The sequence below is a fragment of the Cucumis sativus genome, chromosome 3, assembly GCF_000004075.3.
Source record: "Cucumis sativus cultivar 9930 chromosome 3, Cucumber_9930_V3, whole genome shotgun sequence".
Lineage (NCBI taxonomy): Eukaryota > Viridiplantae > Streptophyta > Magnoliopsida > Cucurbitales > Cucurbitaceae > Cucumis > Cucumis sativus.
Genome location: NC_026657.2, coordinates 21410243 through 21424586, shown reverse-complemented (window position 1 = coordinate 21424586; position 14344 = coordinate 21410243). Strand labels below are relative to the sequence as shown.

General features: G+C 33.2%; 1 protein-coding gene and 1 pseudogene across 1 annotated transcript; both read right to left on the bottom strand.

The window, feature by feature from the left end:
* Window positions 1-707: 707 nt before the first annotated feature.
* On the bottom strand, window positions 708-3880 carry LOC116402918 (annotated as a pseudogene).
* Window positions 3881-4773: 893 nt separating this feature from the next.
* LOC116402440 lies at window positions 4774-6705 on the bottom strand. The gene has a single exon (XM_031881690.1). The coding sequence runs from the start codon at window positions 6703-6705 to the stop codon at window positions 4774-4776; it is 1932 nt and encodes a 643-aa protein (XP_031737550.1).
* Between the last annotated feature and the right edge of the window lie 7639 nt (window positions 6706-14344).

Sequence of the window (14344 nt, the reverse complement as noted above, 5' to 3'; positions counted from 1 at the left end):
CAATCTTAGCTATAAGGCTAAATTTGATAAAGTGGACTCATCCTTTTTTTAAAACTTATTTGAAATTTAATTTAAATATATTGTGCTTTTCAAAGGAATAAATAACTCACTACTCCATTTTACCAATACCATTAACAATTTATGAGCATTGTCGTCATAGGATAGAATAAGACATATATCACGAGAACTTTTTAAGCTGTCGAACTCGCCTCTCTTCGTATCAAAACAAATGAATCCAATTGCGATAGATTGTACTATGTTGTAAAAACATAATATTGTTTTAGTTTTGGACTTCACAAAACATGAATCCTTTAGGATGTAGACTTCCAATTACAGCAACTCACAATCATAGAGAAATGTGTCTGGACTTGTAAACGCCTACATTTCCTTAAGTCTTAACAAGAGAAAATCATGGCTTTTACTTGGTTTGCAAATACAATAAGTCGTACTGAATCTTTATTAATTAACAAATAGATAGAACAAATGGGCTAATGAATAATGGATGTTTACTCTAATTTGATGGCATTTAAAAAGGATTGACAAATAAAGTAGTGTTTGATATATATGATAAGAAATGAAAAGATAACGATTCTTAGAATAGGAGTACAAAGAGAGGAGATAAGGGGAAGTTTATACAAATAGAAATAACATTCTAGGAACTAAATGTAAGTTTCCTAGAAATACCCCCGACTTCTTTCAACACTACGAAGTTTTCTATGAAAAGGCCTCACGCATAGTATCTTCGAACATAATCTGAATTCACCGGATTTTTTAACTCAACACCATCCATATTGGTTAAAAGTAAAGCTCCTCCTGAAAATGCCTTTTTTACCACGAACGGACCTTCATAATTAGGAGTCCATTTTCCTCGATGGTCCTTTAGAAATGGAAGTATCCTTTTTAACACTAAATCTCCTTCTCGAAAACTTCGAGGGTGTACCTTTTTATTGTATGCTCGCATTAGTCTTTTTTGGTAAAGTTGTCCATGACTTAATGCTGTCAAACGTTTTTCTTCAATGAAATTCAACTGCTCATAACGACCTCTTATCCATTCAGCTTCATCTAACTTAGCTTCCATGAGAACTCTCAATGAAGGTATCTCAACTTCTAAAGGTAGGACAGCTTCCATACCATAAACCAAAGAAAATGGTGTTGCCCCTGTTGAAGTACGAACTGATGTGCGATATCCATGCAATGCAAACGGTAGTATTTCATGCCAATCTTTGTATGTTGTTGTCATCTTCTCAATGATTCTTTTAATATTTTTGTTGGCTGCCTCAACTGCCCCATTCATCTTGGGGCGATATGGAGTCGAATTTCTGTGATTGATCTTGAATTTCTCACAAAGTTCGTCCATCATTTTGTTATTAAGGTTCTTGGCATTATCTGTAATAATACCCTCTGGTAGACCATAACGACAGATCAACTCTTTTTTGATAAACTTGAGCACCACTCCTCTTGTAACATTGCAGTAAGATGCCGCCTCTATCCATTTAGTGAAGTAATCAATGGCTACAAGAATAAAACGATGACCATTTGAGGCTTTAGGATCAATGGGTCCAATAACATCAATTCCCCACAAAGAAAATGGCCATGGTGCTGACAAGACATGCAATGGAGATGCTGCTGCATGAATCCTATCCATATAAATTTGACACTTTTTACATTCTCTTGCATATTTTATGCAGTCTGATTCCATCGTTGTCCAATAATAACCAGATCTAAGTATTTGTCTCTGGCCATAGTATGTCTGTTAGCATGTGTTCCACATATTCCTTCATGAATTTCTATCATAATTTGTTTTGCTTCTTCCACATCAACACACCGAAGGAGTACCATATCATGGTTTCTTTTATAAAGAACTTCACCACTTAAGAAAAAGTTCATGGCCAACCTTCTTATTGTGCGCTTGTCATTCTTTGAAGCTCCATATGGATATTCTCTACACTTTATGTATTGCTTGATATCAAAATACCATGGCTTGTTGTCATTTTCAATATTCATGCAATATGCCGGCGCATCTCTTTTCGTAATTTGGATTGGATAAAGCTCATACTCAAGATTAAGATTAAACATGACTGCCAGGGTGGCTAATGCATCTGCCATTCGATTGTCTTCCCTATGAACATGGTCAAATGAAATTTTCTCAAAATTTTGAGATAATTTTGCAATGTATTGGCTATAAGGCACCAATTTAGCATCTCTTGTTTCCCATTCTTCCTTGACTTGATGTATTACTAGCATTGAGTCACCCAAAACTTTCAACTTTTTAACACTCATGTCGATTGCTGCTTGAAGTCCCATAATACAAGCTTCATATTCAGCGAATATTGTGAGTGCATTCAAAACATAACTTAGCTGTTAGGGGAAATACCTTTCCTTTTGGGGAAATTAGTACAACTCCAATCCCATGTCCCAACTCATTTGAGGCACCATCAAAAAGCATAATCCAAGTCTCATGATCCGTAGCATCATTTTCAACTAAAAATATGTTTTCATCAGGAAAATCAACGCTCATTGGCTCGTAATCTGCTACTGGTTGGGCAGCTAAATGATCAGCAAGCGCACTTCCCTTTATTGCTTTTTTAGTAACATAAACAATATCATACTCTGACAACAAAACTTGCCACTTTGCAATTCTACCAGATAATGACGGTTTCTCAAAAATGTATTTTATTGGATCCATTTTTGAAATAAGCCATGTCGTATGATATAACATATATTGCCTCAAACGGTGAGCGGTCCATACCAAAGCACAACAAGTTCGCTCTAACATTGAGTATTTCGACTCATAATCGGTGAATTTTTTGCTTAAATAATAAATAGCATGCTCTTTCTTCCCTGATAAGTCATGTTGTCCTAGAACACCACCCATAGAACCTTCTAAAACCGTCAAGTATAGGATTAACGGCCGTCCTGGAGCTGGAGGTATCAATACAGGTGGGCTTTGTAGATATTGCTTAATTTTGTTGAAAGCTTCTTCACAATCCTCATTCCATTTTCCTGGATTATTTTTACGTAAAAGCTTGAAGATTGGTTCGCAAGTTGGGGTCAAATGTGAGATAAATCTGGATATGTAATTCAGTCTTCCAAGAAAGGCTCGAACTTCTTTTTCCGTTTCAGGGGATGGCATGTCCATGATAGCCTTCACTTTATCTGGGTCTACTTTGATCCCTTCTTCACTGACAATGAATCCCAACAGTTTTCCCGAGGTTGCCCCAAATGTACATTTGGATGGATTTAATTTCAATTGATACTTTCTCAACCGATCGAATAATTTTTGAAGTATAGTTGTATGATCTTCATTTGCCTTGGATTTTGCAATCATATCATCAACATACACCTCTATTTCCTTATGCATCATATCATGAAAAAGTGTAACCATTGCTCGCTGATATGTTGCCCCGGCATTTTTCAAACCAAAAGGCATTACTTTGTAGCAAAATGTTCCCCAAAGGGTAATGAATGTTGTTTTTTCTCTATCTTCTTCAGCCATTTTGATTTGATTATATCCTGAGAAACCATCCATGAAGGAGAAAGTTGAATATCCTGCAGTGTTATCCACCAACATGTCGATGTGAGGTAAAGGGAAGTTATCTTTTGGACTAGCTCGATTTAAATCTCTATAGTCCACACACATTCTCACTTTTCCGTCTTTTTTAGGTACTGGAACAATGTTTGCCACCCATTCAGGATATTTGGAGACTATGAGGAATCCTGCTTCAATTTGTTTTTGTACTTCCTCTTTTATTTTAATCAATATATCAGGCTTCATTTTACGTAGCTTTTGTCTTACTGGATTGCATTCTGGCTTCAAAGGAACACGATGTACTACAATATCCGTATTTAACCCCGGCATATCCTAATAACTCCAAGCAAAAATATCTCAATTTTGTAAAGCAAACAAAATACTATGGCGTTGAGTAGAACCACTAGAAAATTAAAACAAATAAAAGTTTAATCATTACTCTTGAAAATCTCCAGAAAATGTAGGTAGATCTACGACATCCCAATTGTTAAGCTCAAAATTAGGTGGACATGCATAAACTGTTTCGTCTTCAAATGATGCTTCTTGTGCCACTGCTGCAATTGATAAACTCTCCATCTTTGTTAACAAACAATGTTTTGAATCAGAGTCACGTGATGAGTAACTTATACCAGCACTCTTGAAAGTATCATATAATGCTGGTATAAATTTTAGACTTGGATCAAACACCATCATCCCTTGCTTTTCCAAACACTTTTTCTTCTTTTCTTTTTGAAGCCTAATTTTATCATATACGTTTGGCATATAACCCAAACCAAATCTCCCTTCATTGCTTGGTGTATTTAGAAATGTTTCCAAGCTTTGATTCAAACAATATCCTCCACTTCTCATCATCCTATTTGTCATAACTTTAGGCATGTGTGACTTTATTACTTCACCTGCAGCTGCTTCCATCATAGTTGCATGAGCAATTTCAAAAGAGCGAAAAGAACACTCTAAAGCTTCTTCTGTTGCCTCCACATATGGGGTTGATATCAGTTTTGTTATCAGAAAATCTTCCTCTCCCATTAAACAAATCATCTTACTCCCAACAATAAATTTCAATTTTTGATGCAATGTAAATGGCACCACTCTTGCAGAGTGAATCCAAGGACGACCTAACAAAAAGCTGTAAGTAGGTGTTATCTCGATTACTTGAAAGACTATATTGAAAGTACATGGGCCAATTTTGATTGGTAATTCAATGTCACCAATTACTTCTCTTCGTGATCCATCAAAAGCTCTCACTACCATAGTACTTGATTTGATGTGTATGACATGTCCACTGGAAGCTTTAATAGTGTAGATTTAGGCATTATATTAAGAGCTGAACCGTTATCCACTAAAACTCTCGCTATAACATAGTCCTTGCATTTCACTTGAATATGCAGTGCTTTTATATGGCCTAAACCTTCAGAAGGAATTTCATCATCCGTGAAGACTATAGAATTTGAAGACGTAATGCTTCCAATAATTCCGCTGAACTTTTCCACTGAAATGTCATGTCCAACATGTGCCTTAGTCAAAATATCTAATAGCACTTTGCGATGAGGCTCTGAATTTAAAAACAAAGATAATAAAGAAATTCGAGCTGGAGTATTATGCATTTGCTCTATGATCTTATACTCACTTTGTTTTACTATTTTCAAGAATTCGTTTGCTTCCTCATCTGTAACAGGTTTTTTGCATTCTATATCTTTTGCTATGACAGACATCTCTACATCCTGCTCTTTGTCATGTTCATTCACATTTCTTTTCTCACTTTTCCTCCCTTGCTCCAATGTTAAACTACTTGAAGGAGCTGTTAAATTATCTGGTTTATAACATCTTCCACTTCGAGTTATCCCGCTGATTCCTGTAATATTATCAACTGAAGGACCTGTAATGACTTGGCAATCATACCGCCATGGCACCGCTTTCAAATCCTTAAATTTGAAAGGACTCGGTACTTGGACAATGAGTTGTTTAGGATTGCAGGAACTTGATTTATTACGATTTTCTTGATAAAAGACTGTCAAAGGCCTTGGTAAAAAGGGATTTTCCTTTTTTGCAACTTCACCCATTAATGTACATATTTTATTGTCTTTCATCTCATCTTTTCCTTGTCCTTCGTATACTGTGAGTATCTTCGAATCCATAAATTGTTGTACTTTAGATCTAAATGTACAACATTGTTGGATAGCGTGGCCTGCAACTCCTTGATGGAATATACAACGTTTGCCTTCATCGTATCCTTCGTATCTTATATTGGGGTCTAAATATTCCAAACTAACATATCCTGCTTCAAAAAGACCTTCAAAAAGTGTTTCCATAGGCATCCTTATCTCATGAACTTCATTTTTACACTTTCCAACAAAACAATCTATCGCATTCACTTTTGAATTTTCATGATTAGGAAGTGGATTGTTGTTGACATCCGGCTTCTCACCAGCTTTTTTGAAGCTCAACCATCCAGCATTAATTAAAGATTGCACCTTCCTTTTCAAAGCTAAACAATTTTCAGTTGAGTGTCCCACTCCTCCGGCATGATAATCACATCGAGCATTTGGATCATACCATTTTGGATAAGGAGGTTGTATAGGATTTATTGGGATAGGAGCTAACTGTCGATTCTGAACTAGCTGAGGTAAAAGCTCTGTATATGTCATAGGAATTGGGTCAAATCGAAATGTTTCTGAGTTGGTCTTGCTACCCTGACCTTGTACAAACGGTCGAGAAAAGTTTGAATTAACAAGTTTTGGGGCTCCAGAGAGAGAGTGGGTTGGTACATAGTTGTTATAAGGGATATGAGTAACATTGCTTATATATGAAGGAAAACTTTGGTCATGTTTTCTTTGGCCAAAAGTTGATTTGTGGTTCCCTAAATTAGGAAAACCAATTGCATGAACCTCACCTTCTTTCTTCTTAGGTGTTGCTCCTTTCTTTAATCCACCATACTCAGCTGAAGTCTCTATTAACCTCCCATGTTTTATCCCATATTCAATTCTTTCACCAATAACAATAATGTCAGAAAAATTGGTTGTAGCATTACCAATCATTCGATCATAGAACGGCGCCCGCAAAGTATTCATAAACATAAATGTCATTTCTTTGTCTGTTAATGGTGGTTGAACCTCTGCGGCTATATCTCTCCATCGTTGAGCATATTCTTTAAAGCTTTCTGAACTTTTCTTCTCCATCCGTTGTAAGTCTAAACGATCTGGAGCCATATCAATATTATGTTTGTATTGCTTTAGAAATGCATCAGCTAAATCTTTCCAAACATGAATGTGTACATTATCTAATTGAATATACCATCGAGTAGCTGGACCGGTCAAACTGTCCTGAAAGCAATGGATCAACAATTTATCATTACCAATATGCGCTGCCATCTTTCTACAATACATTATAAGATGACTCCTTGGACACGATGATCCATCATATTTGTCAAATTCGGGAACTTTAAACTTTGTTGGAATGATCAAACCCGGTACTAAGCACAACTGTGTTGCATCTATATTTCCATAAACATCAGTCCCTTCAATTGCTCGCAATCTTTCTTCCAAAACATCTAGTTTTTGCTTAGCCGGAGTGTTTTCATTTTGCCCCATGTCTTGAATTTTAGCCTGAGCTTCCAATTGTTCTATATCTGGGACAGGAGGTGGAACATCAAAAAGTGGATTCATAGCAACATAGTGTTGAGCGATTTGAGATTGTGTAACGTTCATGTGGCGTGGCGTAAATCCTGGGGGATAAATGGGATCATCGGTGTCTTGAACTGGATTGCTTGATTGTGTTGTTTCTACGACGACTTTTCTTTTTCCTGCTGAAAGCAATTCCAGTATTTTTGAAACTTGTTCCCCAAGATTATTAATATCTTGTCTCATTTTATCCATGTCTTTATCTTGTTTTTCCGTATTGTAAGTATGGAGAATTGGAGTAGGACGAGCTATGTTTTTCTTTGATTATTTTGAGAACTTTGAAGACCAAAGAGTAAAAGGAAAAAAATAATAATAATAATTAATTAATTAATTAATTAAATAATAAATTCAAATACAATAAATCAACACAAAATATAAACTTGGCAAAAAAAAAATGATAATAACAATAATAATGAAATGCAATAACAACAACTTTGTTCATAATAGCAAAATAAGCAGCTTAATAAAAACGACCAAAATGTCCAAGTTCTCTACATATCATCTTTAAGAATCTATTAAGATCATCTGAATGTGGTCGTATTGAGAAAAAATTAATCCTTAAATCAGCCGCCCATTCCGCAAAACCATTTGCTCTTCTAGACACTATTCTGAGAAATCCAATTGTTTGATCTACACGTTCAACTAACGTTTGAAAATCTCTCCTTTGCAAGTCATAATCAACCTTCATTTGCATGTAATCTGTCTTCAATAATTTGTATTCTTGCACTATTCTCTCACTTGAATTTTGAAATGCAGTAAGTTGATGGTGTAAGGAATCAGCATAATTTTTCAGTATCTTATAATCTTCAGAGTGCTCGACCATATTTACATGTAGGCTATCGACAGTTTGGCGTAGAGAACAATTGTGTACTTCCAAATCTACTATTTGTGCTTCCCGTTTACCAATTGACGATTTCTAATCATTGACAAGCTCGAGAGAATATTCCTTCATGCTTTCTAAGTCTTTAATATATTCATCTTGTGATTCTACTATTGCCTATAATATTGTCTTTTCATTTTTCAAACTTCTATTCGACTTATTCATTCGCCTCATCTCTTCATCTAACACCTCAAGATTCTTTTCTAATTTATCTTGGTTTTTTAAGAAACTCTTGGTCTTTTCAAGCTCTTTCTGCAAAAAAAGTCGCATGATCTATCCATTGGCTCGTCTCTTTTTGAAGTTTCTCATTCTCTTGCTCTAACAGTCGATTTTTCTCCTCTAATTTAGTGATCTTCTCAACCCACTGGTCTGGTTGTTCAGAGCTTGTCTCCTCTACCCTTTCAACTACCTCCCTTAAGGTATATATTACATTCTTCCTTCTATTTGTCTGCCACGCCTCATATCCACTAGTAACCCCTTCATAGTGTCCTTTTTGTTGTTTGCTTAGGGTTAAAGAAATAAACAATTTCCCTTTCCTTTCCAGGCATGCTAAGCATAGCTTGATATTCTTCTATGGTTGGCAGTAAATCACATGACCCAAGTGTAAAACAATTATATGCTGGATCCCAAAAATTAATTATGGCTCTTAAAGCAAAATGATTCACCGGTATGTACATCAACTCTGCTATATGTCCATATTTCTTCGAAAAAATGAATCTCCGTTGAGGTGTCAATGCCTCCCAAATCATTTTTAGTTTTGCTAAATCATTTTGTGTAAAAGAGAGCTGACACTTGGATAGTACTGATATTTGAGAAGAATTATTTATGTTATCCCCAAATTTTTGTTGTGTCTTTTCAGCCCATTTAAGAACATCACTTGGCTCATTTTTAACAACTGTTTATTTTTTTACACAATTATAACAAAAAGATACAGTCAAATCACTTTGCACAATAAATAATAACAAAGTAACAAAACATGAGAAAGAAAGAAAAAAAAGAATAAAAAAAGTAAAATTAAAAATTTAAAAAAATTAAAAATTTAAAAAATATTAAAAAAAATAATTAATAATAGAAAATTAAAAAAATGTAAAAAAAATGTAGAATAATAATGAATAAATAATAATAAATAAATAAAAAATAATTAATAACAGAAATTAAAAAAATGTAAAAGATGTAAAAATAATAATAATAATTAAATAAGGTTTTCATGCACTTGTAAGCATTACTTTCCTTATGGTTGAAATCAAAGACCAAATTTAAAGAAAGAAAGAAAAAAAACAAAATCAAAAATTCGTTTTTTTTAATATACATACATTGTAGAAAGTACTATGATTAAACCCCATTTTAAAAATAAATAAATAAATAAAAAGGAAATATGTCAAATTTTATAAAAATGTGAAACTTTGTTTTCTTTTTTTAAAATAATAATAATAATAATAAGACTTTGGATAAAATAAGCTAGATAGAAAAATGACATGGTGTTGGTATCAAAACTCTTAAAAGAAAAAAGGCCCTCAAATTTATTATAATGTTATTTAACTAATAACAGAAGAATTAATCTGAGCGAGGATTTTTCATGTGCCTGCACGGGAGTCGAAACCCTCGAAAGTCAACACTACTTCGTCCTCAATTCTAGTCCTATAAGGTTGTAGCCCAGGTAGAGGGCTTGTGAGTGTGTGTAAATGCATGATGACATAAAAATAAAAAATAAAAAAAATAAAAAAATAATACCAATAACATAGTACAAAATATTACATCTGAATCAAATAAAAACAAATAATTAAGTGAACCAACATATTATAATATAATAATAATAAAAGATAAAATATATGGCTCGACTCTCCAAAATCCCCAGTGGAGTCACCAAGCTGTCGCGACGTGATCGCTACGCGGAGCGTCCGACCTCCCCGTTTATTTTATTTTAATAAATAATTTTGGAGTCGCTACCAATCATATTAAGGTGTGATTGGTCACCAAAAAAAAAAAAAGGTCTACGTAAATTCAGAGATTTAAATTCGGGAGTCAGTTGTGTGTAGGGAAGGTGTTAGCACCCTACAACACCCACAAAATGGTTACCCAATTTTATCTTTTAAATTAAATATAGGGGTTCACATAACAAAGTTTTTATTTAGGTTTTGTTTAAATGTCTCATGTTTATCAATTCATATCGAAGAAAGTAAAATCTAAGCATGAATTGATAATTATGGGTGGCACAGGAGCCATTAGAAAAATGAAGTTTACTTTTGTTTTAAAATATTTTTATTCACCTTAAGAATATTAAGATACCAAAACTTGATATTTTAATCTCTATTATAGGTGTTTAATGAAAAATTTCATATATCTAGAATTAATAAATTAATAGAAAATACTACTCAGTTTCATTTAAAATATGAAATGTGTTAATTTAAAAAACAATCTATTAATTAAATTTCAAGCGGAAAAATTTCATGTATTCATGGATTTTAAATTATAAAATCCATAAAAAAACAATACTTTTTCTCCAATTTACATTATTATATTTAAATAAAAAAATGAATAATAACAATGACAAAACATTATGAAATTTGAAAAATACTTAAGTGTAATATGCTGAGATAAAATAAATACATTGATAATATATGCAAAATGTAAAAGATATTAATGTAGGATGCAAGATAATTAATTAATACAACACATGCAAGATAATTAATTAATGCATAATTAAACGAGGGCCAAATGGATATCAAATAATAATTAACAGTTGAATGCCAAAGTAGGTTTGACCCGATATGCAAATAAATAGTATTGCAAATAAATAATCACACCAAAATGAATATCAAATAATTATAGTCAGATGCATCTGATTAATTAATACATCATGCAAATAATTAGAATGAGTGAGTGAAAATGTCACATACAAGTTGCTAATTAATTAATAGGCCAAATGAAAAATGGGTGTTGCCAAATATTAATTATATCATGGATAATTATTAACATGGATAATATATGGATAGCAGTAATTATTAACGCAGTAAAGTAATTAACAAAGACTGTAAAATGAATGTCAATGAAGAATGAGTATTACCAAATACAAGATGCTAATTGATTAATTATGCATAATTATTAAGGCATGTTGTCATATGGATATAAGTAATTAACTGTAAAATGGGTGCCAATGAAGAATGAGTATTACCAAATACAGGATGCTAAATTATGCATAATTATTAAGGCAGTTCATATGAATATAAGTAATTAACTGTAAAATGGGTGTCAATGAAGAATGAGTATCCAAATACAAATACATTATGCTAATTAATTAAAAAGAAATTAACACAGAATGGATGCCCAATAATAAAAGGAAATCAGCACAGAATGGATGCCCAATAAATAAAAGGAAATCACCACAGAATGGATGCCCAATAAATAAAAGGAAATTAACACAGAGTGGATGCCCAATAATAAAAGTAAATTAACAAAGAATGGATGCCCAATAATAAAAGGAAATTAACACAATGGATACTCAACAATTAAAAAGAAATTAACACAAAACAGAATGCTCAATATTTAAAAAAATAATAATAATAATAAAAAATTTAATATAGAATGGAAGGTAGAATGCTCAGTATTAAAAAAATACAAATAATTAAATTAACATGTCAAATGACGGTAAAATGATGAACACGATAGTTCATAATTAAAAGCAGTATCATCAAACAAGAATAAAAAGAGGAAAAAAAAAAAAAAAAACTTACCAGGAGGTCTGCCCTTAAATGCCAAAGGTTATTCCTTTTGATCTTCTTTCACTCTTCACCTCTTTCTAAATCCTCCAATAATTCCCCCCTATTTCTTTTTTCCTCTTTCCTTTTTATAGGGCAAGGTCCATTGTTTTTTTAGATCATGAGATGGAGTGCATACTACAGAGAAATAGGAAGAAAGTGGGAGAGTGATGACGAAGAAAAAGGGATGGTTGAGAAAAAATAGGAAAGAAACAAACCTTTTATTTTTATTTTTATTATTTATTTTTAAATGTATTTATTATTATTATTATTGTTTTTAAAATATAAATGTAAGATTCAAATTCAAATTCAAATTTAATTTCTTTTCCTTTTCCTTTTTCTTTTATAATAAATAAATATAGGACAAAATACGGTATCTACAACTCTGTTTCAATATTCTGTTTGTAATCATATTCTGTTTCAATAAAGTTGTTATTGAGAAATTAAATATTATAATCCTAAATCCAATAAATCAAGTTCCAAGGCTATTTTTTTGAATAAACTTGAACTTTATGTGTAAACATAAACGTGGATCAAGTTCGAGTATATATAGCCTAAATAGTCTATAGTATATGAATAAAGGTTGAGCGTCTTATTTAGAGAAACTATGGATGCGGCCCACTTTGTAGTACAAACGAGGTGATCCTGGATCGTTCATGTAGAGACATGAAAGTGGTGGCATCCTATGTAAAGTGTTTACATAAGACTGAACCATGAATTAGTCTTTTTTACGTTATAACACCGTTTACTGTTTAAAACTGACTATCTCGATTATTGATGACCTAGGTAACTTAATCTTAATCCTGAGTTAACTATAAACTCCTGTTCACACGAGATTATCCTTAGATCTGCATAGGTGAGGGCAGCTCATCAGCGTTGACCCAGTAAGTCTCCCATTTCAGGGGTAAGATCGGGTGGATAGCTGAGAACATAGGGTACAAGATGGAATTCGCTCCTACCCGCTTTAGGGTTAGTAGATAGGTTGTTCTCTTAAGCACTGAATCCAAGTCTTGAACAAGGGGCCCCACCCTCTCATTGGCCCGAGAGGGATTAAGTTTATAGGTTGAACCTTAAACCAATTGTTCAATAGTGGATTAGTGGAACTTAAGGAGCAAGATGTAATCTTGGGGGTAAAACGGTATTTTGACCCAGCCAAGGTTACGAGCAACCTGTGAAGGATTAACTTACTGATTATGGTTTTATCAAATGGACACAAATATATCTATAGTAAGGGGAGTGCAACTACGGGACTTTAGTGGAATGACCCGTTAGTTAACTATTGTTGATTAACTCGGTCTAAAAGAGTTTAGCTAGTTAATCTTGAATCGTTGGAGCCCATGATCTATAGGTCCATTAGGTTCCCCTGCTAGCTCATATGGATTAAACTTAGAACAGTGTGATGAAATAAGTCGAATTGTTCGAATTGGGAGAAGAAAGAGAAACCTACAAATATAGTGATATAGTCGTCGGTCTTCTAATTAGAAATAGAGTTTTGTTTTACATACTATAAGTATGAATGCGGATTCATACTAAAAAGCTCGGAATTGATGGAATTGGTCAAAAATAGTAAAAAGTCCAAAATGTTGACTTTTGACTTTGAAAAGTCAAACTTTGGCCAGCCTTATATTCAAATGTGATTTGAATTTTGGAAAAATGAATGCGGATTCATGCTCGGGAGGTTGGAATTAGTCAAGATGGACAAAATGGTAAAAAGTCAAAATATTGACTTTTGACTAAGAAAAGTCAAAGTTTGACTTTTGACTTGAAATATTTAATGACCATTTTACCCTTGGACTAAGTTAGTGGAAAAATCCAACGTTTTGTTGGATAATCCCACTAACTCTTAGTGGGATATGTGGCTATATGAGATATAGACACCTAGCCCACTAAGTTCCACTAATTGTTAGTGGAACATTAGGTGTTGAGATTTGACAAATTAATTACATGCATTTTTGTATGTAATTAGGTTATAAATAGGGGAGTTTTCAAATGATTGAAGACTTTTGCATTTTTTAATTATCCTCCAACATCTCGACAAAAGAAAAAATTTCTACCTTCCACTCCCATTTTATCTCCATTTCTTTCTACACCAAATTGGGTCCCACAGCCCGGTTCTTTGTCCAAGAGGATAGTAGTTGAGTACTAGTGGTGGCATCGGTTTGAATTGACAAGAAGGTATCAAAGTTTTTTGAAAGCTTCAAAGGTAATATTTCCTAAAACCCTAACTTGATTAGTTTAGGGTTACATGTTAATTGTAGCAATTAGGGTAGAAATTCGATTCTTTTTTCCATTGTGCATGTCTTAGTTCTATCATACACGACATATATCTTCTAAATCACAATCTGCCTGAATGAGTTGCATTTGTCTTCTTGTCTGCTATTCTTTTTATTCTTTTCACCAAAATTGTTTAGACAAAAATAAGCACAAATAAAAAAAAATCGCTTATATAAGAAAGAAAGGAAGACAGGAGAACTGTGTGCTATAAATTTGGTAGGACTAGAGT

Excerpts from the sequence above, each read along its gene's own strand:
- LOC116402440 (XM_031881690.1), bottom strand. The coding sequence starts at position 6,705 with ATGGAGAAGAAAAGTTCAGAAAGCTTTAAAGAATATGCTCAACGATGG.